This window comes from Balaenoptera acutorostrata, chromosome 8 (assembly GCF_949987535.1).
Source record: "Balaenoptera acutorostrata chromosome 8, mBalAcu1.1, whole genome shotgun sequence".
Taxonomy (NCBI): domain Eukaryota; kingdom Metazoa; phylum Chordata; class Mammalia; order Artiodactyla; family Balaenopteridae; genus Balaenoptera; species Balaenoptera acutorostrata.
The window spans coordinates 86,625,131-86,650,777 of NC_080071.1; the positions used below are offsets into that span (position 1 = coordinate 86,625,131).

At 57.0% G+C, this 25,647-nt stretch overlaps 1 protein-coding gene across 2 annotated transcripts; it reads left to right on the forward strand.

The window, feature by feature from the left end:
- Window positions 1–19,078: 19,078 nt before the first annotated feature.
- B3GNT7 (UDP-GlcNAc:betaGal beta-1,3-N-acetylglucosaminyltransferase 7) lies at window positions 19,079–25,340 on the forward strand. 2 transcript variants are annotated; one of them, XR_009008960.1, is made up of 3 exons: window positions 19,079–19,201; window positions 21,091–23,885; window positions 25,278–25,340. XR_009008960.1 is itself a non-coding variant. In XM_057550713.1 (2 exons), the coding sequence occupies exons 1-2, from the start codon at window positions 19,191–19,193 to the stop codon at window positions 22,283–22,285; spliced, it is 1,206 nt and encodes a 401-aa protein (XP_057406696.1). In that variant the 5' UTR covers window positions 19,079–19,190; the 3' UTR covers window positions 22,286–24,428. The 2 variants fall into 2 exon arrangements, 1 of the variants encoding a protein (XP_057406696.1); XM_057550713.1 differs by lacking the exon at window positions 25,278–25,340 and having other exon boundaries at window positions 21,091–24,428.
- Window positions 25,341–25,647: the final 307 nt, after the last annotated feature.

Genomic DNA, 25,647 nt, shown 5'->3' on the forward strand with positions numbered 1-25,647 from the left:
TCTCATTTGCTTCATTCACAACAAGTGTAAAAGTCCGGCAACAGCTTAAATTATGACCCTTGGTGGGAATATAATAGGCAGGTAGAGGTTTGAGATCTAGTCAGATACCAGGGCTCACGTGGTAGGCTGGAAAGGATTTGGCCCAAATCAAAGGAGCTAAAAAAAAGCACAAATAAATAAGATTAACACAAAAAATCCATGACAAAGTATCAAACTTTTAATAAAAACAGAATCTGGGGCTTCCCTGTTGGCGCAGTAGTTAAGAACCTATCTGCCAAGTTAAGGGACAGGGGTTCGAGCCCTGGTGCAGGAAGATCCTACATGCCGCGGAGCAACTAAGCCCGTGCGCCACAACTACTGAGCCTGCGCTCTAGAGCCCGCAAGCCACAACTACTGAGCCCACGTGCCATAACTACTGAAGCCTGCGTGCCTAGAGCCCGCGCACCGCAACGAGGGTAAGCCCCTGCTCACTGCAACTAGAGAAAGCCCGCGCACAGCACCAAAGAAGACCCAACACAGCCATAAATAAATAAATAAATAAAATTATTTTAAAAAAAAACCCAGGATCTGACCGCATGCTTCTGTGGCCCTACCTTGTTTGCAGAACCTTAATCCCAGCCCCGATTCTGATAAATCTTTATTTACAAAAATAGGCAGCCAGCCCACGAGCCATAGTTTGCTGAATTGCATTAAAATATCATGTATCTTGAATCTGGGGGCACCCCTTACATTTTGTGTGCGAGGTGAATGCCTCACTGGCCTCGCCCGGGATCTGGGGGGATCCTCCTGGGGCCTCCCAGGGTGCTCATAGTACAGCCTCGTGGCCGAGGGGCTGGGCCTGCCTGCCTGACCATCTTCAGCTCTCCAGACACTGTGAGGAGTTGTCCTAAGGAGGGATGCAGTTCACTTTTGCACATAACAAACTACCCCCAAAACTTACTGGCATAAAACAACCATTTATTAGCTTCACAACTGTGTGGATCAGCAATGGAGGCTGGGCCCAGATGGGCAGCTCTCTCGGGCTTGGATGGACCCAGCTGATCAGAGGGCAGTCAAGGAACCTCACTCATGTCTGGCAGTTGGCTGCGGGCTGGGTCCTGGGTTTATCCTCCAGCAAGTTAGCTCAGGCTCGTTCACATGGTGGTCTCAGGGCAACAACTGCAGTGAGAGAGATCAAGCCCACGTGCTGTTCAGGTTTCTACTTGCATCACGTTTGCTGCTCTCCCATTGGCCAACACAGGTTACATGGCCAAGGCCAAGTCTGTGCAAGAGGGACCGACAAGGACCCAGAAACAAACCCGACAGGTCTGCGACAATCTACCATAAGAGGGTGTTCAGAACTTACCTCACGCCTCAGAACCAAATCTTTCAGGATGGTTTTTCCACCATGGCGTAAACTTCCCATTTTAATTCAGTTCAACAAACGTATCCTGTGGGGCTGCTCTGCGCTGGGTTGTGGAGTGTTGTGATTTTGTTAAATTAACGTTGCTTAGGTGGAGCCCCGGTGAAGGGAAAGTGCAACAGAGAAGCTTAGTACTCAGTCCCGGGGGAGGTACACGGCCCTCCTGGGGTCGACGGGGGGGACACACGGGGAGGTCCTGGGCGGTGGGGGAGACTATACCGCACTAGGCCCTTGGGGAAGTCCTATCGGGAACTTACTCTTGCCTCTGAGCTGCAGGCTGTTCCTGGGCCGCGCACTGGCGAGAGGGTTGGGGTCAGTTCAAAGCCTCTGCGGCCTCACTTAGCCACACAGCAGACGCTGCAGCAGCGTCACAGAGTAGCTTGGCTAAACTCGCAGCAGGAGACAAGGTTCCACTGGCCTGTGAGTTGCTATCCATCTTCTAGGAAGAAGTCCTGGCCTTTGCAGACAGCCACAGCTCAGGGCAGGGCACCAGCACCGGACTGAAGTGATGGGCAGATTTCTAGGAGGAGGCTGTAGTATTTGGAGAAAGTCAGGCCTAGAGAGACCTACACAGAGTCATCTCTTTAAGGTGTCAGTTGAAGCCTGGGAATGGATGGGATCTCAGAAGAGGGAACTGGAGAAATAAGAAACCTAGGGCAGAACCAGGGGTGAGAGCAAGAAGAGGGGCTGGTGCAGAAGACGGTCTCCAGGGAGGAGCCAGGCTGGGAGCACCTGCTCCAGAGCCCGGGGAGGAAAGCAGTGCGTGGAGGGCGCTCACCATGGTCAGAGCCGGAGGAGGGTTGGGCTGCCTGAGGACACCTTCCAGAGAGCGGAGCTGGGCCAGAGGTCAGCCTGGCCCCGGGAAAAGCTGAGACGATGAGTTGGATGCTAGAGGCTTTGAGGTCAGTGGGGTCTCCTGGAGAAGGACGAGGGGCCAAAGTGATGGCATGAGCTCTAAGAGGGGCAGCTGGAGCAAAGGCCACGGAGCGGTGATCTTGAGGAGTGCTGGGAGCAGGGAGTCCACCAGGCCCTGGGCCAGGTCCCCCTGGGCAGGAGGCAGTGGTGTCCTGTAGTCAGCTTGTGCCCCCTTGCTAAATTTTCAGGATTTCTATGAGCTGGTGTTGAACATAGCCATTTTCAAAGCTTAAATTTTATAAACTTAAAATTAAATAATTTCTATTAAAAACAAAGGTAATAAATTCTCAAAACTCATCCCTTCCTAGTTTTGCTGTTTACATTGTCTACATCCTGGAGGATACATACACCTGTTGTATTTGTAGGAGGGAGGTACACTGTAACGCTGCCTACTATGCACCCCTTCACCAGTCTGTGTTCAGTGACATCACTTTGGTAGCTTGAAATTGGCTGGGATGGGGACACTTACACCACAGAAAGTGACAAACACTACAAACCAGGGCTCCCCCGGCCCCCCAGCAGCAGAGCTGGTTGTTAAGGCGTGTGCAAGGTGCAGCCTGGGGCAGAAGGTTGGGTGGATCAGGGGCAAGTTGGAAGGAGCAGGGCAGTGTGTGCCCCCTAGAATGGCAAGCCCAAAGGGTAGCACGTGTGGGGGACAGGCGGTAGCTACATCACTTTGCTTCCAGGCCTTCGCCCTGCAGGAGCTGACGTGGAGCCTTTCTCCCGGGTCACGTGATAACTGAGGGTGACATCTGGTGACCCTGGGTGCCCTTGAACACCTTCCCTCTTGACACACTGCTGCTGATTGCACTTGCGTTATCTCTGTGCCACCTAGAAACACACCCGCCATGTGTGCTTAAGGGTAGGGCACTGCTGCTGCCTGCCAGTCACGGGGGCGGGCCACCCGCCCAGAGAGTCAGGAGGGCTCCCCAGATACACTCCTAGGGCTTTGTGTTCTGATTCTGAAACACCCAGGTGGGAGCGCTGACAGGGCTGAGGGGGAGATAAGTGTGGATGCCCTCCTCACGTCAGCGGGTTCCCGGGCAGCACTCAGGCCAGGCTTGAACCCAGGCAACAGCATCTTCAAGGGAGAAGCCAGGCTGAGGGTCCCAGTGACTTACAAGTGCAGAGGGGCAGGGTCTGGGCCTGGTACCGGGGACCTGGCTGCACCGGCAGAAGGCAGGCATAGAGCCTGGATAAATTGCCTGAGCCAGAAGCAAGAAGACTGCGGGCGGAAGTGGCTGGGACGTGAACTGGGGGACACTAACACCAGGCCAAAGCCCAGTCTTCCAGGGCCCCCCCCTGGGAAGCAGCGTGACTGGAGGTCTTGGGGCCTCCTGGGCACCCCGTGACCCCGGGGTTTGAGGGTGGATTAATGTTTTGGTGTGGGGTTCCCAGCTGGGCCATCTTCAGGGGGACCGAGTTTCTGAGCCCAAAGCCCCACAGATGAGGCCCCAGTTGCCCAGGGAAGAGGGGCCCAGAGACGGGGGGAGCGTTGGGCGTGGGCTCCCGGGCAGGGATACAGTGACCAGGACTTTCCATCCACAAAGGGCATGGAGTAGGGGGCAAGTGGAAAAACACAAAAATCCGGCAAAAGAGAAGGATTTCTGAGCTTTTGGGGCCCCCGGGGGGGACACATGGAAATGGGGAGGTGGGAACCTGGCTATCACTGGACCACCTTGGAACCCCAAGGAGACCGACTCTGCCATCACCAGAAAGGGGGCCAAGCCGGGCCCGGCCAGACCCTCCTCTGAGCAGCCAGGGAGCCTGCACCCAGGCAACTGCACCCTTGTTGTCCCGGTGACTGCAGACAGTAGGGGAGAATGGAGGGGGTGACATTTCCATTACAATGACTTCAAGGAGGATCAAGTACTAAGAAAGGTGCAGGGGGGCAGCTGGCAAGGGAGAGCCTTGACCCAGAGGCTGCAGAGGCACCACCAAAGCTGAGGTGTAGGGTGGCGTCTCCCGACATCGACATGGCTTTAAGGCGTCGTGACTCTCTGCCGCACCACCTGTGGGGCCGTCCCACCTGTGTCTGGTATTCCTTGGTGATCAGAAACTCAGGTGCTGCCATGGGATGCCCGAGCAGACCTCTCTCCAAGTAAGGGCCTCTCCTCATCCCGCCCTCACCACATGGTCCAAATGGAGATCCCATTATCTGCCTTGACCCTGGCCCCCTGAAGTCATGCAGTGGGGGAGGTGGACTTGAGCCGCGCCAGTCAGACCTGGGGGCCTCTTTCCCTCTGGATGGCGAAGCTGAGATGCCGGCCGCGTCCCCTCCTGCAGGAGGAGAGAAGGAGGCGCCAGGAGGAAACAGAGGTGAGATCCCTGGACAGAGTCCTGCTTGCAGCCGTCTCCAGCAACACCCTGATCCTTCCTGCTCATCTGGGCCAATAAATCACCGATATATGATTATCGGCCTTTTTGGTTGTTTGTTTAATGATTCTTCGTGTTGGGTGTCACTTACCAGCAAGCCTACGATTTGAAACCGAAACAGTGACCTACCCGCTTAGACTCGGGTTGCTGGCGGGCTCTGCCGGCCACATCGCTCCCAACCTTCCTTCAAAACCCACCTTCTCTTAGCGGCTGGGGAAAAGCGTCGCTAACTCTGCTTCTGATTATTTTCATAGGTAACTGCCCTCCCACCCACCCACGTGCTCCCCGCTCTGGCCCACAGGAAGTGTGGCCCGATGTTGTGGCTCTTCCCCTCCCGCCTCGGGTCCCTTCAAGGAAACATCGTTTGGCTGGGTCCCTTGTGATTCTTCAGCAACAAACACCCCCCTCATGAAGTTCCAAACCACTCGCCCTTTGTTCCTGAGAGAACAATGTTCCACCTGCACTGTTTTTTCCAAATGGTGAGGGTCCCCTCTGTGACGTGTGTAAATGCAAGACTAGGAGGGGACAAGAGAGGTGACCGTGAGGCCGGGTGCGGGGAATCAGCAAAGGGAGTAAAAGTGGGACCAAGGGTGAGGCTGCAGTGCCAAGCTCGCGGTCTACTGGGGGCTAGACTCCCTCCACAGCCTCGGTCGTAAGGGTCAGGGTTCCTGCAAGGATTCGGAGGTCATCATAAGGCAGGAGCAGCAACAGGCCAAACAAACTGGACCAAAAAGTCAAGGTCATCGTTGTGGTTAAATACATCTTCTCAGAAACTCAGTCTGGCTCAGGGATAAAACACACTGCCATCTTTTTCCTGCACGGTGGTGTGGCTAACAAAAAAGCTTTCTGCCAGAAGGTGAGGTACCATGACTACTGCCTAGCGTGGGTCAGGCAGGCACTGAACTGCCTTCACTGCTGTTTCTGGCCCCCTGGAACGGCTCTGGGCTTGTCCCCTCTCTCTGTGCCCTGGAGCAGACCTCCCAGCGCTGGGTTCCAGGCTCAGACCCCCCGCCCTCACTCACGCCTCCATTGGTCAGCTTCTGCTGTTACAGCATCAGATCCAGGCTGGGTTTTCTCGTCTCCTTTGTTGGTTCTCCAACATCTATAATCAGTGGCTCTCCCATACCTGCAGTGGCCCTTCCATGTTAAGGAAACATCTTGGGTCCCACTCTCCAGAATCATGGGGCCCCCGGCTCTGAAAATGCTTTTATCCACTCCTGCCCCTCACCTCACCCCTCACAGACCCGCTTCCTCCCAGCCCTTCTCAGGCATCATCTTCCTGGGGCTCCTACCAATCTTCCAGCCCCTGCTCCAACCAGATGACAGTTCAGGAAGATGGGAGGGCACCAGGGACTTCACCCAGCGACAAGAGGGTCTAAGCAGAAAGGAGCAGAGGGAACCTCCCCTCTGTCCCAGCGGTTCTGGCTCCATAAACTCTGAGAATTGAGATGGTATCCTGGGTCTAAGGTGAGCCTCAAACCAAGACCAAACCGATCCAGAATTGTGGTCCATGCACGACTGGGCCAAAATGGCTTGAACCACAAACCCCAGAGAGAGGCAGCTCCCAGTCAAAGAAGAAGCGATTCCGCCAGGGTCTCCCCTCCCCGTTTTGATGGGGAGAGCAGGATGGGGTGGGGAATGGGAAAAGAGCTGCCACTCAGAAGTGGGAGGTGGGAGGACCCCTGAAGACGAGGCCTCCCTTGGCCCCTGGCTTCTCTGGAAGTGGATCAGCTCAGTCTTCCATGGCCAAAGGCCTTGCTCTCCTGCAGGGAGCCCGAGGCTGTTGAGAGAGATATCCGTCCATGGGGAATAGGGTGAGAAGGGGCATTAAGCCCAGCTCTCCCGGTCCTGCTGGAAGCTTCCTTGGTCAAGCAGGACTGGGTGTGATGTTTCACCTTCCCAAAGCAGCCTTAGCTGAAAGGGAGCGGGAAAAGTCAGCACGAAGGCGGGCCTCGCAGTTTCATTCCTTCCATGTCCGAAGCCCGAGGGGGAGGCCACACAGGCGGGGAGCTGCCTGCAGCCCAGACACCTTTGGCACACAATGTCACTGTGTCTGTGCCAACCCTGGACAGGATCACATCGTCCCCTTATCCCTGGCTGAGGGATGCTCTCCCACAGTGCCCAGAGCAGCCTGGGGTCTCCACTGGGAAAGGGGTCCAAGCCCCTGAAATGTGTATCACGCCGCCTCTGTGTTATCACTTTCTAGGCAGAGTCCGGCTTCCTGAGACCCTGCCCTGTGCTGGGGGGAGGGAAGCAGGACCAGCAGCCAGGCGATGGAGGGGCTGAGCGGATCGCCGGCCCAGGCTGGGGTCAAGGGGCCCACACCGTGAAGAAGGACGGCCCTTTGGGCTCCCAGGGAGCGGTTAGCCCCCAGGAGACACAGGGTTGGGCTGCTCCTTCCTCCCTCTCCCTGGCCGACAGCCCACGTGTGCCTGCCCTGCCCCACACACCCCCATTCCTCCTTGGGCCTCTGCTAGGACACCAGCTCCCAGGAGGCCTTTCTCACCCCTCCCCCCCAACCCCGTCACAGCACAGACACCCTGGGGGTTCTTGCCGGCAGCTCTGGGAGGGCAGGGAGGGCCTCTCCCCAGTGTGGGGTGGGCACGGCACACCTGCAGGTGCAGGAGTCACCGGCGCAGGGCCAGTGGCCTGGAGTCAGCGTCCCAAGAGCACCAGGGCGCTGGCTCTCGATCCAGGGCTCCCCCCCTGAGCCCTGACCTTGGAGCTACTCCTGGCTGGGCCTCAACTCTCCTCCCCGCAAACAAACCCCCTCAGGGAGCCCGTGTCTAGTGCTGTTGCTGCTTTTTAACAGTTTTACTGAGGTGTCATTAACATACAATCAACTGTAAATTGTCTAGTGTACAATGTGATCAGTTCGGATGTGTGTAAACACCCGTGAAACCACGCCACAAGCAGCAGAGTGAAGAGACCCATCACCCCCAAAGGCTTCCTCCGGCCTCTTGGGACCTCTCCTGTCTCCTCCCCCCACCTCTAGGCGACTGATTTTTCTGTCATTAAAGGCAGGTTTGTATTTTCCCAACTTTTATGTATACACTAGAATCATACAACAGGTATTCTTTCTGGTCTGGCTTCTTTCACTCAACATAATTATTTTGAGATCTATCCCTGTTGTGGTGTGTATCAGGAATTTAATCCTTTTTATTACTGAGCAGTAGTCCATTTTATAATACCACCATTGGTTTATTTAGCTACTAAAAATAAAGATGCTGTGAGCATTCGTGTACAAGTGTTTGTAGGGATGGAGGATTGTTTCTCTTTGATAAATACTTAGGAGTGGAATGGCTGCGTCATGTGATAAGTATATGTTTAACTTATTAAGAAACCATCCAACTGTTTTCTGAAGGTGTCGCAACAATTGACATTCCCACCCCCAGTGGACGAGAGTTCCAGGGGTCCCGCATCCTCAGTAACACTGGATGTGCTCAGACTTGGCAATTCAGACCTTCTAATACATTGTAAAAGGATCCCCCCATCTAGTTAATTAACAGCCATCACCTCACAGAGTTATTTATTTATTTATTTATTTGGTGAGAACATTTAAGTTCCACTCTCAGCAAATCACAAGTATACAATACAGTGTTATCAACTCTAGTCATCATGTTTCACCTCAGATCCTTAGACCTTATTTATCTTTTTTTTTTTTTTTTTTTTGCTGCACTGCACAGCTTGCAGGATTTTAGTTCGCTGACCAGGGATCGAACCCCGGGCCCCTAGCAGTGGAAGGGTGGAGTTCTAACCACTGGACCACCAGGGAATTCCCCTTATCCATCTTATAGCTGAAAGTTTGTACCCTTTTATCAACCTCTGCCTATTTCCCCCACCACCAGCCCCTGGCAACCATTTTTCTGTTTTTATGTGTTTGACTTTTTTCTTAGATTCCACATATAAGTGATAACATGCAGTATTTATCTTTCTCTGGCTTTTTCACTTAGCATAATGCACTCAAGATCCATCCATGTTGTCAAAAATGGCAAGATTTCCTTCATGGCTGAATAATATTCGTGTGTGTGTGTGTGTGTGTGTGTGTGTGTGTGTATGTGTGTGTATCTCACATCTTCTTTATCCATTCATCCACTGACAGCCACTTAGGTTGTTCCATATCTTGGCTATTGTGAATAATGTTGCAGTAAACATGGGTGTGCAAATATCTCTCTGAAACACTTTTTTCATTCCATTTGGATGTATACCTAGAAGTGGGGTTGATGGATCATATGGTAGCTGCTTTTTTAATTTTTTGGAGGAACCTCCATATTATTTTCCATAGTAGCTACACCAATTTACATTCCCACCAAAAGCACACAAGGGTTCCCTTTTCTCCACATTCTCACCAACACTTGTTATCTCTTCCTCTCTCCTATAAGAGCCATCCTAACAGGTATGAAGTGATATCTCATTGTGGTTTTGACTTGCATTTCCCTGATGATCAGCGATGTTGAGTACATTTTCATGTACCTGTTGACAATTTGGATGTCTTCTTTGAGAAAATGGCCATTTTAAAATCAGATTTTTTTTTGTTTGTTTGTTTTTTAAGAAATTCACGTTCTTTTATTTATTTATTTATTTATTTATGACTGTGTTGGGTCTTCGTTTCTCTGCAAGGGCTTTCTCTAATTGTGGCAAGTGGGGACCACTCTTCATCGCGGTGCGTGGGCCTCTCACCATCGCGGCCTCTCTCGTTGCGGAGCACAGGCTCCAGACGCGCAGGCTCAGTAGTTGTGGCTCACGGGCCCAGTTGCTCCGTGGCATGTGGGATCTTCCCAGACCAGGGCTCGAACCCGTGTCCCCTGCATTGGCAGGCAGACTCTCAACCACTGCGCCACCAGGGAAGCCCCTTGTTTGTTTTTTTGCTGTTTAGTTGTTTGAGTTCGTTATATATTTTGGATATTAACCCCTTATCAGATATATGATTTGCAAATATTTTCTCCCATTCTGCAGGTTGCCATTTCATTTTGTTGATGGTTCCTTTTCTGTGCAGAAACTTTTTAGTTTCATGTAGTCCCACTTGTTTATTTTTGCTTTTGTTGCCTTTCCTTTGGTGTCAAATCCAAAAAAATCCCAAAAGTTGCCAATACTTATGTCAAGGAGATTACCCCCTATGTCTTTTTCTAGGAATTTTATGGTTTCAGGTCATAATCCATACAAGTCTTTAATCCATTTTGAGTTGATTTGGGGTGTGGTATAAGAGAGGGGTCCAGTTTCACTCTTTTGCATGTTGCTAACTAGTTTTCCCAACACCATTTATTGAAGAGACCATACTTTCCCCATTGTATATTCCTGGCCTTGGCTCTTTTGTTGTAAGCTAATTGACTACATATACATGAATTTACTTCTGGGCTCATTATTTGGTTCCATTGATCTTTGTGTCTGTTTTTGTGCCAATACCATACTGTTTTGATTACTATAGCTTTGTAATATAATTTGAAACCACAAGTGTAATTCCTCCAACTTTGTTTATCTTTCTCAAGATTGCTTTGGTAATTTGAGGCCTTTTGTGGTTCCATATAAGTTGTAGGGTTGTTTTTTCTATTTCTGTGAAAAATACCGTTGGAATTTTGATAGTAGAGCCCTGGGGGTATAGCCAGTTAAGAACTATTTGTTTGTTTGTTTGGTATAGTCTGGCTTTCAGGGCTAGGTGTTTGGGGGGCTCTTCCCTCGGGTGGAAGTTTTAGAATTTGGCACACTAGACTGGGGTCCAAACCCTCCACCCCTGAGAGAGAAGCTGGGAATTGTGAGTCCCCTCCTGGTACATGTCACTCTACCAGGGGTGGAGTATATGGCAAGATTGTGTGTCAACCTTTCCTATCCTTTCAATGTAGGGTTTTTCCCCCCATTTTCTCAATGTGTAGTTGTCACTCAGCTAGTTTCTGGGTTTCTTTCAGAAAGAACTGCTCCATGTGTCAACATAGATTTGGTGTGTTCCTGGGAGGAGGTGGGCTCAGGCACCTCCTATGTTGCCACCTTGGCCCACAACTCCCTATGTCTATTGACCCTGCCAACCTTCACAAGTTTTGACTAAGTCACCATAGAAAATTCTCAGACAAGTCACTCATCCCTGTCTCCCAGGTGCTGGACCTCTCCCCAGTGACCTTAGCCCTGCTGGGTGAGGAAGGGGCAGAGCTGGGCCACCTGAGCTTCTGGGCAAAGTCCAGAGTCTTTGCTTGTGGGTGGGTGACAAAAACCGCCAACAAAAAATTATTGGCACCTGTAACCAAATCAGGGGAGGCAGGATGGCACTAGTTCTCAGGCCCTATTTTATCTTCCTAATACTACGGTAACCAATTACCACAAACTTAGCAGCTCAGAATTTATTCTCTCACACGTCTGTAGGTCAGAAGCCCAGGGTGGCTCAGCTAGTTTCTCTGCTCAGAATTTTACAAGGTCAAAATCAAGGCGTTGGCCAGATAGGCTCTTATTGGGAGGCTCTGGGAAGGATATGCTTCTAAGCTCATTCACACTGTGGGCAGAATCCAGTTCCTTTTGGCTGCAGGACCGAGGTTCCCGAATCCTTGCTGGCTGTTAACTGGGGGCCACCTGCAGCTCCCAGGGGCCTCTCTGGTCTCTAGGCTCCAAGTGGGTCCCCATATTTCACAACCAGTAAAGGCATGTCAAATGCCTCTCACACCTGCAGTCTCTCTGATACTCCCTTCTGCTTCCAGCCAGAGAAGGTTCTCTGCTTTCAAGGCCTCTCATGATTAGATTGGGCCCACCTGGATAATCCAGGCTAAACACCCTATTTCCAGGTCTAGAACCTTAATTACATCTGGATCCTTTTTGCCTGTTTCCTAATATAGTAACAGGTTCTGAGGGTCAGGGCAGGGACAGCTTTGTGGGAGGGGCAATACTTTGCCAACCACAGGGCCTCTAGATCCAGGATTCCGGCCCTGTTCAGACTCCTGTTTCTCTGTTTGCTGTGCGTGTTGTTTGTTGTTGTTGTTTGTGGGTGGGGCACACGGGGTGCATGAGCACAACATTTCCCCAATATGTTCAGAGTCACACTCTCAAAAGCCTGGTGACCAGAGAGGAAAGGGGTGTCCCTCTCCCAGTTCCACTCCCCAGGGCAGAGCCCTAACTGGCCCAGTTTAGGTCACAGGCCCACCCCTTGGACCAAGCATGCTGTCAGGGCAGGAGGGGGCATAGGGACTGACTGGCCCAGCCTGGTTGAGAGCCCACCCTGAGACCAGAGAGAGGAGGTCTGTTACCAAAAGAAGGGAGGGGTGCTGGGTACAAAGCCCAGAACAGATTTTGTGACCATTGTCACATGAAGCCCACTCTTGGACCCCTTCTCCAGGGCTCCTGGCTCAGCCCTTTACCGTGCTCACTGCAGTTCTGCAAGGCCCATCGTGTTATTAACCCGTCTTTACCGAGACCCGGCCCCAGCTCTGCCATTCACCAGCAGGCTGACTTTTCTCTGGGCCTCAGTTGTTCCTTCGGTAAAATGGGAATAATGAAACCCCATGCCTGGCCAAGCTAGGGAAGCAGGTGGGAGGGTATGTGTGTAAAGAAGAGTCTTTGTCAATGTGGAGAGGCCTTTGACCAGAGCCTAGGAGGGACTTCTGGGGCTCTGAGTCTCGGCCAGAGTCTCAATGGTCCCTCTGGCTCCGGCCCCTCAGTGGTAGCAGCACCAAGGCCAACAGCTACCCGGCGGGCTGTGGTAGGAGCAGGGCTGCCCAGAATGCACCTGGCCAGGCTCTGGGCCATGAAAAGGCAGCCATTCAGGGCTTGGACAGGAGCCGGGTGACGAGAGACAGGGAGCCCTGTGCTGCGGAGAGGAGGGAGGCCTCCCCGTGGGGCTGAGCTGCCAGGCTGGGGAAGGCAGGCCGGCTCACAGCCGAGGGGGAGGCGCCGGGGAAGGAAGACTAAGCTAGTGTGTTTGAGGCCGAGGGGCTGAAAGGAGGCTGTGTGTGCCCAAGCCGGCCGCCTGGCGGGTGGGGATGTGAGTCATTGGTGGCCTGGGGGGAGGGGGCACCCAGCTGTCCAGGACGAGGGGGCACAATGCCCACCCTCGTGTGAATGCGTGTCAGTGTGAATTTGAACGCGTGTGCTGGGGGTGGGGCTGGAGCCGTGCAGATCTGTCTGGACCTCCCAAGGCTCCCTGGGGTGGGCACACCCCGTCATCCTCTGAATACGGCCGTGGCGAGACTGGCCTCGTCCCTGCCAGGGTCTCCTCCAGGCAGCCAACGCTGGCAATTCATGCCCTCTGTTATTCAGCCAACGGCATCGGTGCCTCCCCCACCCTGTGCTGCCAGGAAAACAGAAAGGCCTGCCCCTGCTCTTAGTTGTCATGGGACAGGTGGAGGGGGGACAGACAGACATGATGCCAGCCAAGAGAGGGAGCACCTACTCCAAGGAGGAAGGGGATATTTGTGGTGGGTTTTGAAAGATGAGCAGAAGTTCACTCGATGCAGCAGGGGGGAGCGCATCTGAGCAGTAGGAAGCTGGAGCCTTGGTGAAGGAGAGAGGAAGGCCAGGGCGGCTGGAGTAGGGATGGGAGGTAGACTCGGGTGGTGCAAAGGGCCTGTGGTCAGTAGCTGGAGGTTCCTGGAGGTATGGGTGGGCATAGGCTTGAGGTGGAGGAGATCAGAAGAGGCCACTCAAGGATGCAGTAGGGAGCTGCCTGGTGCTGAGCCCATTCTCAAGGGCCTGCCAAGCAGGGTTTCACTGGTAGCAAATGAGCTGGTTGGGGGAAGCCCCTCCCACCTGGACTTGTGTGTGTGTGTGTGTGTGTGTGTGTGTGTGTGTGTGTGTGTGAAGGTGTGTGTGCGTGTGTGATGAGTATCTGGGTGTGTCTATGGGTGAGTCTAGGTGTGTGTATGTGCCTCTCTCTGTGGTAATGTGTGTCTCTGTAGGTGTATGTGTATAAGTGTGTCTGCGTGTATTTCTTACCAGGTGTGCATGTACCTCTTGTGTGTATGAGTGTGTATGACTATGACTGTCATGCCGAACATGCATGCTTCCGTGTGTGAATGCATCTGTGTACCAGTGCTGTGTGTCTCTAGATACGTCCGTGTGTGCATGCCTGTCCCTGGGTGTGGTGTGTGTCTGGCTCTGTCGCTTGCTTGCCCGTGCGGCTGTGTGTGTGCCTGCTGTGAGCGCCCAGCACGCCCTGCCCACAGCGCCTGGGGCTCAGCCCAGCTGGCCCGTGCCAGGGCAGTATCCGGGGAGGGCGCCTCTCATTCCCGCCCCGCTTCTTCACAGGCCGCCCTGACCCTGCTCCTGGGCCTGTTCGGATTGTGGCTTCTCTCTCGTCTGACCAGCTCCACCCACACGTGACTGGCTCCCACCCCTGCAAAGACCAGGGTGGCTTCAGCTGCCCCCAGGCCAGCCGGTGGGGGCCCAGGCACAGGAAAGGGGAGGCCAGCCCCACAAAGGGGGCTGTGCCCACCCCCCCAGTGGCCAGCCTGGAGAGAACGACTTGTCAGGAAAACGTTTACAGACACTTCCCACACAGACACCACCCTTCTTCTTCCTCCTGGGGCCCTCAGGCTTAGGGCTTGTTTCTGAGGGCAGCTTGAGAGTCCAAAGGGGCATGAGCAGGAGGGCTAGCCTGGGCAGCTCTTCCCCTGCCTTCTTGAGAAGAGCAGCTTCCTTTAAGGGATCTGCCCCCTCACAGTTGTTCCGACTACAGCAGCGGACACGTGACCCAGGCCCGGCCGATCGTGGCACCCCAACCCCCCAGACGCAATCACTGGCCCGTCAAACAAGCTTGAGCTACTTTGAGTTGGGTGTCTGTCACTTGCAGCCAGAGGGGCCCCGGACAATCCTTGCCTCAGTCGCGGGTCTGAGTCTCCAGGGCGCACGGGGCCACCCTTGCCTGGCGCTTACCACTCCTCTGTCCTTCCCCGGCTTTCTCGGATCCCATACAAGGGCTGTGGCCACCCTTCGCCCCCTCTTCTCAAGCTACTGACTCCACGGCCGCTTCCTCAACTGCCTCCTGCTTCGATGAGAAAGCGAACTCCTCAGCTCTTCCATCTTGGCCCTGATTTCCTCCACACCTGCCTCCCATTAGGTCTTTCCTGTCCCCAGGCTCACAGGAGGAACTGTCCCTCCGCTGGCCCTTGCCCACGGCTGACCAAAAGAGCTGGAATTGGAGGGCTCAACACCAGTGGTTCCCAAAACTTCCTGCGCATCAGAATCACCTAGGAAAGTGGAAAAATACAATTTCCCAGGTTCCATCAGATTCTCTGCAGGCAGGCCCTGGAATCATGGCAACATCACCTTCATAGTTGTTGGGTCAGTCTTGGCTCCATCAGGATTTGGCCCTAGAAGGGCATCTTGGGCTTCCCTGGCAGCAATGGGGTTGCCCGTTGTGTTGCTCATATGGGGACCCTGCAAGGAGCCCCTTCTACCTTCCTCCCATCTTCTCTCAAGCCCCTGTGATCTGGGCTTCTCTTTGGCCCAATCTTCCTTTGGGTGAGGTGACCTCTCAGACTCCAAACCAGACCACTCGTGCTTCAAAAACCCTGTCCTTCCTCCCTGCCCCCTCCCCGAGCACCCCCTTTCTTCCCCCATCCCCCCACCTCTCTGCTCACTCTTTTTTGACCTCCTCCTCTTCCTCCCACTCTTTAAAGGGAGGGCCAACCCACAGGAAACATGGTCCCCTGGAAGACTGTAGTGGGGACAGAGTTCGCCTGCAGGGGGCTCCTCCAGTGCCAGTTTGTGCACTGCCCCCCTTGACCAGGCAGCCCCTCCCAGCATGCCCTGCAGGGTGGGTCAGGTTTCTGCAGGGGATATGGGTGGCCTCTGAGGACCACAGGTAGATGAGGACAGTGGGCCTCTCCCCACACCTCCGGGACAGGTGGTGTGTGACAGTGCAATCAGTGCTGCCCCACTTAAAGCACCTATTACCAAGAAGCACAAAAGCAGACCTCCTACCTCTGCCCAGGAGCCCAAGGGAGTACCACTTTCCATCCCAGGGCAAATTCAAGGACATGCCCATGCTGACCAAGGACTGGCTAACCCTCCAGTCTGATCATTGTAGGTGAGGGGGGCACCCAAGACCAATTAGAGAAAGTTCTGGGCCCAGGGCACTGCTCTGCTGGGTTATGGGGGCTCATTCAGGCTCGAACAGAGGGGCCTGTGCAGTTTCTTGCCAGGCACACATCTTCACCAAAGAGTGATGGCTTCTGACACTCCAGTGTGAATTAACAGACCCCATGGTGCAAGTGTAGATGGCCACCCTCGAAGCGCTGGCCGTGTCTGCCCCTGGAGCGTAGACTCCTACTTGGGGAGGATGTGAATTCACACACTCACACACATCACACTGCTGCACTTAAGGGACCACAGGCAGGGCCACTCTCCATCCTGCAGCCTCTGCCCAGCTCTGAGCTCCATCCCCTCTCTCCCAGGTGCCCAGAGCTCCTCACACCTCGGCCAGAGGCTGGCCCAGTGCACCCTCTGGTCCCGCAGAGGGCCCTCCACATCTGAGGGCTCAGCAGGCTCTGGGCCCTGGGCTTTCGGCCCAGGGGAAACCATCAGAGTCGGGATCCCAACCAATTCTGGAGGGTTGGTGGGGGTTGATGTGAAAGAAAGGGGGGAGGGGTAGGGGAAAGGGGGAGGGAGAGGAGAAAGGGGGGAGGGGAGGGGAGGGGAAAGGGGGAGGGGGAAGGCGGCTCTTGGGGATCTCCCAGGCAGGGCTCACTGAGCTCCCTCTTTCAGGGCAGAACGTCAACCTGAGGGGAGCAGAGGATGACCATGTGACAGGGACAGCTGAGCCACTTCCACCATGCTTGGGCCCCAAGCCAGCCCCCGCCTAACCGTCTCCTCCCATTCCCCCACCCTCCCTCCAGGGCCCCGTCCACCTCCCGGATCAGTTTCTGCAGCTTCCCTCTGCCTTCAGCCATGGCTGTGGGGCAGGTGACAGATTCCATCTGCAGACTGACCTCTGCCTCCTCAGGGACCTTGCTCAACCACCTCCTTCAAGGAATCTGCTGCTGGGACTCTGCCCAAAGGGCAGGGGCTGGGACAGGTGGAGTGGGCCAGACTGGGTGAGTTCCAGCACTCCTGATAGGGACAGGCTCAAGCAGCCCCAGGGGAGCCTGTCAGACTGACGGTGCAAGCTGACCAGGGGCTGGCCTGGCTCCCACCCCAGAGTCAAGCACCGAGCATTTAACTGTCATCCATTTCCCAGTCTGAGTTTGACCGAGGCACAGATCAAATGAATCCATGATGGCAAACTGTTCCTCTCAATGGACCAGATTCCACTGGCAAACACTCTGCTGCCTTTGGCGGCAGTCCTCCCATTACCACCTTTGAACCCTCCTGGGTTCTGGGGCCTATGGATTGGCTCGACACCCCACAGGAGGCACTGATCAAGCTTCACATGCGTCATCTCCGTAATTCCGTGCTGCCAGGAAACTGAGGTCTCAAGGCGATAAGCCACCTGCGCCCAGTGGCATGCAGGAAGTGCAGACCCGCAGACCCGACACTGCCCCTCCAGTCCCTAAACCTGGCCTCAAAACCCCTTCCCAGAGATCACTGTGTCCACCCCTCATTAGGCTCCTGAAAAGACCCTGCAGCTTCCAGGTGAGAGGTCAGTGCTGAGGCAGGGCGGATTGCCCTCAGCCAGACCAGCACTAGCTCTCCCTCAAGGCCATACTTGCAGGGCAAAGCAAGAGAATACAGAAGCCTGGGCAGTGAACTACTGGGTGCCCTGCGGGATGGGTGGCCAGTGGGACTCTGGGTGGCCCTCAACAGCAGGCCGCCAGGCCAAGGGGGGCTTTGGGCTGCAGGTCAGACCTTCTTCCTACTCTGGTACTTGGGAGGGGCTGCTACTAAGGCGCTGGCCCCAGGGTTCTCCTCTGGAATTCTGCCTGAAAGGCCCTTCACAGTCCCTCACTGAAGCTTGCAACATCCAGGAAAAATTCTATTGAGTGTTGGCTTTCTCCTCCCCCTCCAATGGGCCCTCGAGCCTTAAAGAAAGGGCTCCTCACCAGAGCCTCAGGGGCCTGGGGTCCAGTTGGGAAAGAGCAGCTTCCTTAGGCTTCCTACTACCTGCCTCTGACTGTACCTAGAGGCCTCCTGGCCTCCCTGGGTGCCCCTTGGCAGGAACTAGCTCCCTGTCACTGCTTTCCCTGAGTGAAGGGCAAAAGGGCCTGCCTCCGGAGCCAGGCAGGCTTCCTGGGTTTGCTTACTATGAGACGTGACCCACTGGAGGCAGGCACCTCCATTTCCTCCTTTGTAAAATGGTAATAATAATAGCCTCTAGGACTGAGTCATTTCACACAGGGGCCTAGACCGTGCTTTGCATATTGCACTGCTTGATGAATGTTAGCTGTTATTTACTGGACTGTGAATGCTTCTGTTTCACTACTGTGGGCCTTTTTGAGGCCCTACTGTAAGCTCAGTGATGGGACCTCAACATGGAACAAGGCTAGGACAGACATTACCTGTTAGAGGATCCTGGAAGTCACCTGGATGGAGCACCACCGCCCCAGACCCACCTGGGCCAAGAACGTCCCTGTGAGTTCTCTGCCTTTGTGCAGCCCACCCCCTAGGAGCCCCTGGGTGTGGCATACACAAACAGATTAATAAAGGCTTAGGGACAAAAAAGGTTTTGAGTGAAATACTTGTTGAGGGATGAAAAGGAAGATTGGGCCGGCAGACGGGCCTTTCCTTGGTGGTGAGGAGGGGCTTCCAGAGGCGAGAAGGACCCCAGAGACGGAGAGGGCTATTGTCCGGGGACACAGAGAAGGTTTCAGGGCTGAGCTGCGGCCTGGGCCGGGGTCCCCACTCAGGCAGCCCGGCCTCCCCCTGACCTCTGCTCGGGGTTCTGCTCTCCCAGCCCCAGTCTCTCTCCTCCGTAGACCCAGCCTTAGGTAGCTAGGTGCGGGGGGTGGGGGGGGCTGGGGGGGCGGGGGGGAGGGGAGAGGGCAGAGGGAAACAGAGGGGGGTAAAGGAAGCACTGTCTGCCTCTGCCTCCCCCACCCAGAAAAAGTCCGGACGGGCCGGAGGGAAATGGCTGGGCCCCGCGCGCCTGGGGAGGTTGGAGGTGGGTGGGGTCCCGGTCCGCAAGAGTCCAGAGGGGCCGGCGACCCCAGGGACGCCCCGCGGGGGAAACCGCGTCCCTGGGGGCGTGAGTGACCCTCGTGGGCTCCGAAGTCCTGACTCGGCCGCTCACGCTCGGGCCGAGTGCTCCTGGGCGGCTCCGGGCGCTCCCGGGGCTCGGGCGCCATCCCCGGGAAATGGGTAATTGCCGCCCTGCGCGGGGCTGAGGGCTCGGCGCGCGGCCGCGGGGACGGAGGGCCGGGGGCGCCGAAGGGGTTAAGGTACCTGGGCCGCCGCCTACCCTCCCGGCCCCTCCTCCGGCCGCGGGGAAAAGGAAAGCCTCGGTGGGGGCGCGGCCCGGCCTCCGCCCATGCCCGCCCCCGTCCCGGTCCCCGTCCCGGTCCAGGTCCCCGCCCGCCGTCCCCGAGCCGCGGCGCCCAGAGCTGCGATCCGCGCGCCCCGCTCCGCCGCCGCCGCCCTGGACCGGGCCGCCATGTCGCTGTGGTGAGTGGGGCCGTCGGGCCGGGGGACCCGGGCTGGGGGCGCGGGGAGGCATGCCGCGCTGGGTGTCCCGGGCTGGCCTCACTTTCCCGGGCACAGATGGGCTGGCACGGCGGTGGCCGGAGATGCCCGGCTGTGCGCGACGCCTGGACCGGCCGGTCGGCGACAGGAGACCGCGGGGCCCGTGCGCTCAGCCCTCCCCGGCGGCCCCTCTGCTCCCTTACGCCCGGGCACCGAGGCACGCACATCCCACTCCCGCGCCCGGGGAGTTAGCGACGCAAGGTCTCGCCGGCAGCTGGGTCCCGTCCCCCATTCCGAGGGCCTCCTGCGTCCTGGGCGACCCCCGTCCTCTACCCTCAACCCCCGAGTGGCTCTCCTTCCTCCCGGGGAGCTCGTGCCTCCCGCCTGCCCACCTCTCCCCTTCTCCTCTCCTCCCCTTGGGGGCTTTTTTCCCACAAATGAAGTGGGGCGGTGCAAGTGGAACCAGCCTGGCGTGGAGGGGGATGACCCCCTCCGTACTTCCTCCAGTCCGGCCTCCCGAACTGGGGTGTGGAGGGCTTCGCTGAAACCACCAGGGCAGGAAAGCCGGCCCCAGAGCACTCCGCTCCCACCCCCTGGGAGGATCCGGTCTTGGGTCACACCCCTGTCCCAGCACCTGAGAGGATCCAGTCTTCCTCCAGGAAATCTTGGGACCCCATGGGAAACTGCCGCTCCATGGGGCTCAGCCTTCACTCGCCCTGGGTGCCTGCACCTTTAATCAGCCGGTCCTGAGGCCACCCCAGGCGTCTCCACCTGGTCCCACTCTCACCACTTTGCAGTCTGTCTCTCCCATATCTCCCCTCTTGGCACTCAGGGCCATCTCCCTGCTGGGCTGGCCCTGTGAGGCCACACTTTTCTGGCCTGCCCCCCACCCCGGAGTCCCTAGCTCCTATGTCTCCACAGGAGAGAACATGGCAGGTGGCCTGGCCACCCCCAGAGTGTGAGCTGACGAGAGAGGGTCCTGGCATCCTAGGGCTCAGGGTCCAGGGACTCAGGGCCCTGGCCCTGGCTCTGCGAGCACTCCTGGAAAAAAAAAATCTGATTTCTGCTTCCGAAAGGGGTGTGGTGAGGTTAACTTGGCATGAGGGACCCTGGAGAGTGGGGATACAGCTGCGCCCTTCCCAAGGCAGCAGAGCTGGGGGACTTCACCTCTCCTAGTGGGGGTATGGGGGCATTGGGCATGCTAGGAGATGCTCGCCCCATTTTCAGGCCTCTGTCGACCGTGAGAGCTGTTCTTTTTTGTTGGGTCACATGGATGCAGGGGGACGGGGAAGGGACAGGCTTCTTCAGGTCCCAAGTTAGAGCTGGCTCCCCAATGTCCCCCATACTTTTTGAGCAAGTGTACTCTCTGAGGGTTCACCAGGCTTGCACAAAGCAAAGGGGGTGCCTGGGGGAGAGGTGGGGAACAGGGCAGAGGTCATCCTCGGGGAATCACAGCATTCCCCTGTCTCCATACCCACTGTGTGCTCGGCACGGCAGCTAGCACTCCAACTGCATGTTATCCTCATTTCGGAAAAGAAGAAATCATGGCTCGGAGAGGTTAAGGGAGACCCACTGGACCTCTCCATTCAGCTTGTAAGTAGCAGGACCAAAATCTGAATCCTAGCAGCCTGACTCCACAGTGTTTGTACTTAAGCTCTGTGCTGTGTGGCTCGCCTGGTCCTGGAGGAGGGAGGTCAGGATGAGAGAGGAAGCAGGACCCTCCTCTGACCGCTCAGGGGCCCAGGGACTTGAGTCTGTGTCCAGGGTCCACTTGCCCATCTGGGACTGCACCTCTGTACAAGGGGACTGACTCATCCTTTCTTCTCTCCTCTGTACCATCCTCTCCCCACCTCACCCCACCCCCACCCCAGGAAGAGAACCATCTACAAGAGTGTGTGCCTGTCGCTGGCCCTGCTCGTGGCTGTAACAGTATTCCAGCGCAGTCTGACCCCCAGCCAGTTTCTGCAGGAGCCCCTGCTACCCACCCTCGGGTTACAGAAGGCCCAGAAACCGAGCGGACACCTGGTGAACCCTGACAGCTTCTGGAAGAACCCGAAGGATGCGGTCACCCTCACACCCATGGTTTCACGGGGGCCCCAGGCCTGGGACGTGACCACCACTAACTGCTCAGCCAATGTAAACCTGACCCACCAGCCCTGGTTCCAGGGCCTGGAGCCACACTTCCAGCAGTTTCTGTTCTATCGCCACTGCCGATACTTCCCCGTGCTGCTGAACCACCCAGAGAAGTGCAGCGGCGACGTCTATCTGCTGGTGGTTGTCAAGTCCGTCATCACACAGCACGACCGCCGCGAGGCCATCCGCCAGACCTGGGGCCGCGAGCAGGAGTCGGCGGGCCGGGGCCGCGGCGCCGTGCACACCCTCTTCCTGCTGGGTACAGCCTCCAAGCAGGAGGAGCGGGCCCACTACCAGCAGCTGCTGGCCTACGAGGACCGCATCTACGGGGACATCCTGCAGTGGGACTTTCTTGACAGCTTCTTCAACCTGACCCTCAAGGAGATCCACTTCCTCAAGTGGCTTGACATCTACTGCCCCCACGTACACTTCATCTTCAAGGGCGACGATGACGTCTTCGTCAACCCCACCAACCTGCTGGAATTTCTGGCTGACCGGCGGCCCCAGGAAGACCTGTTTGTGGGTGACGTCCTGCAGCACGCTCGGCCCATCCGCAGAAAGGATAACAAATACTACATCCCCGGGGCCCTGTACAGCCAGGCCAGCTACCCGCCGTACGCAGGCGGAGGGGGCTTCCTTATGGCTGGGGGCCTGGCCCGGCGCCTGCACCACGCTTGTGACACCCTGGAGCTTTACCCCATCGACGACGTCTTCCTGGGCATGTGCCTGGAGGTGCTGGGCGTGCGGCCCACGGCCCACGAGGGCTTCAAGACGTTCGGCATCTCGCGGAACCGCAACAGCCGCATGAACAAGGAGCCCTGCTTCTTCCGCTCCATGCTCGTCGTGCACAAGCTGCTGCCCACTGAGTTGCTTGCCATGTGGGGTCTGGTGCATGGCAACCTCACCTGCTCCCGCAAGCTCCAGGTGCTCTGACAGCGGGCGGGCCGCCAGGGTAGACTAGGGCGTGTGCCCTCGAGCCCCGGAAGGCACGAGGCTGCAAGTGCGAGGCCAGGGCACAGCCTTTGGTCCCCGCGGGGGAGGTGGAGGGGTGGGCCTTACGTGTCCCCAGGTGTGGTGGGGTGCAGGTAGCCGGAGCTGAGGCCCGGGAACGTTTGGAACTGCCCAGACTGGAGACGGTTCTCTGGGGAGCAAGGCCACTGGCCCCCTGGCAGCCCTCCTAACCTGGGTCTGTGGCCTGGGTCCCTCTTGACCTGGTGGGAGGCCCTGGTGGCCTCTGAAGGAACCCTGTGCTCAGGTACCTGGGCTAGACCTGCCCCTGGATGGGTCTGCGGCTGCCCTCTCACCTTCATGGAGAAGATTCTCCTTCTCCTGTGAAATGCCTCAGTCTCCCCACGGGCCTAAGCAGCCCTTTCAGGAGAAGCTCAGCCCTGTGCAGGCTCACAGGCCCTCTCACGCCCCTGGGTCTCCTGGAGACTGAGCCTCAGAAGGCCCTCGGCACACCCCCGCCCCTGACCTACCTGGGGTTTGGCTGCCCAGTCTCTACTCCCAGTTGGCTTCACTCCTAGCTGCGTCCTGTGACGCTCCATCCGGCTCCCGTCTGTCTGGAAGCATGACCGGCCACTCTGACTACCTCAGCGATCCTCAGAACCTCTGGATGGGCTGCAGCCCCACCTCACCCCCTGACGCAGGGCCGAAGAGCAGTGCTCCGGCCCCGGCAGTCACGGTGATGCCCACCAGCCCAAGCCGAGGGCCCTCCTGCAGCCCCGTGAGGCCTGGCTCCCCAGCCGGAAACCAGCCGGCTTGACCCTGGAAGTGGACATTCCTTTATTAATGTGAAGTTTTATTTATGAAGAATTTGGAGGGAGAAGGTGCCAGGCCTCGGGAGAAGGTGGTGTTCTTCCCTCCCCTTCCCTCATTTCAGCAAGACACGACCTGCCTCGGCCACTCTTCCCCGCACAGCCACAACCCCGCCCCGGCACCCCCGTGCCCGTCCCAGCCCCGCTCCAGAACCCTGCCCGACCTGCACGCCTACTTCTGCAGGGCCTTAGCAGACCAGCATTCGCCCCTGTGAAGGGATGGCGTGGCCCTCGTGGGCCGCCCCACTCAGGTTCAGGGGTCCTTGGGGGTGGCTGCAGACGGATGCCACCTCGGATCAGGGTCGAGTCACCTGGGAAAAGATTGAGGGATCGACTCTATTTTCTCAATAAAAGGGGACTGATTTTTTTTCTGGTGTGAAAGTTCCTGTCGCCATCTCCGTCGGAGGGCCTGTCTGGGGCCAAGGTTGCTGGAGATTTCTGAAGACACAGCTCGTTCCTTGTTCTTGGCTGGTGGGTACACAAGGACCCTTTGAAGGACCTTAGAGGGAGCTGAGTGCCAGGATGAAAGCAGAGTCAAGAAAGACGCCCCCTGGGTGGGGAGCGGGGTGCAAGAGAGACCTGCCGCCCGCGGAGTGTTCCCAGCGAGCGCCAGGCCAGAGCCGCCCGAGGCCGGCGTTGCAGCGAGTGGGGTTGGGTCGGGGGCGTGCAGGGGCTGGTGGGCTTCCTGACGTTCCTTCAGCCAGCCTGGAGCCTTGGTAAGGTTGACAAGCGGCACTGAAACAGTGGCTCTGTGGGGGCCGGTGTGAGCGGGACCGCACTGTGCAGGGAACCTCGGCCTGCGTACTTCCAGGCTGGCACTGGGGCTGTAGTGGGCAAGCCAGCAGCTCCCTGCCTGCGCCCAGTGGGTCACATGCCCCGAGAGGGTCGCTTACTTATTAACGTCCACGCTAGGACTCTCCTCCAGGTGAGTGAGAGGAACGGCTAGATCCTAACGTGACGCACCGTCTTAGAATGTTAAGAATTTCACGTTGGCACAGCAGAGTTAAAGCGGGCCCAGTGCCCTTCTGAGGCGGAGCCTTGTGCCTGTACGGGTCACTAGCCCTCTCTGTCCATCACTCACCCTCTGAAGCCAGGGGCTGCAGAAAGCAGGGAGGGGCTCTGGGGTCTCTGCCTTCCCAGAGCTCAGTCCAGCGAGGCCGAGAGCCATGGAGGGAATCCAGGAGACAGAGGTGGAAGGGCCACTGGACCCAAGGCCCAGGTGGGGGTCCAGAGGCGGCCTTTGTGTTCAGCTGCCCCCTGAAGGATGCTGGGCAGATGGAGGGGAGACAGGTGGGTGCATGCCGAAGCAGATAGGAGCTCCTCCACAGTGGGGGGCGCTGAGGTGGGTGAGGCTGGAGGTGGTGGAGCAGGGCTGTGAGAGGGGAAAGCTGCCGGGGATCTCAGGCCTTCTGGGTTGCAGGAGGGTGTTCAGACTCGATCCTGAGAGAGAGGGACGAGGAGCGGGGCGGGCCCTGGCGGCACACCCCTTCCTCTGGGCTCGCTCTTTCTCCAGCTGAGCCGCATGCACAGGGAGATCTCAGTGGGAGCAGCAATTTCCCAGCATGGGAACTTCCTCAGGCTCTGCCCCATGGGGACCCTTGTTCCTGACCCCATTTGAAACCTCAGGGGCCCAGGCTGGGCTGGCAGAGAGGGCTGGGAAAGGGGTGGGGCGCCCGCATTAGCACAGCAGAAGGAAGGGAAGAAGGGCGGGGAGCCCACCTGAAGGGGCTGGTGTAACAGGACCCCCAGCACAGGGCGGGGAGCACCTGCATCTTGAAGGAGGAGTGGGCGCTTGCCTGTGGTGGAAGGGGAAGGAAGGACAGTCCAGGCCGGGGACACGTGCAGCAGCCCAGAAGTGCAAAAAAGTGGGGCATCGGGGCGGCCAGCTGCCCCGGGCGGGCAGTGTTGGAGATGGGAGGAGCTGGGTGGGGTGTCCTGGTGTTGCACCCCACAATATCTTTCTTCAGTCTTTAGCCAAAAATGGTATTTAAGGTGGTGGCTTGGGCCATTTCGGAGAGTTTTCCTGGGTATCCTCCATGCATATAAGAGGTATGCATGTTATTAAACTTCTGTTTGTTTTTCTCCTGTTAATCTGTCTTTTATTATAGGGAGGAGTGTCCGCCAACAACCTAGAAGGGTAGAGGGAAAATTATCTTTCCTCCCTACAAAATCCTACCTCTCCCTTTTGGAGCCCACTCACTCCTAAATCGTCTGGACCCTCAAGGACATCCTTAGTCCAAAGTGTGCTCCCTGGAAAGTCTGAGCCATCTTCTTCAGCTGCTGCCTCTCCCCCGACACGGTGACACGGCGGAACACGGTCCCCCGCACCCCAGTCCTGTGGCCTCTCAGGCGCTATCTTCCTGGCAGAGGCTGTAGCGGGGCGCACGCTTCAGACACAGAGTGATTCTCTTGATCACCTTCGCTAGCGCTGCCATCCTTCCCCAAAGAGCAGAAGAAGCAAGCTAGGGGCGCTGGGTC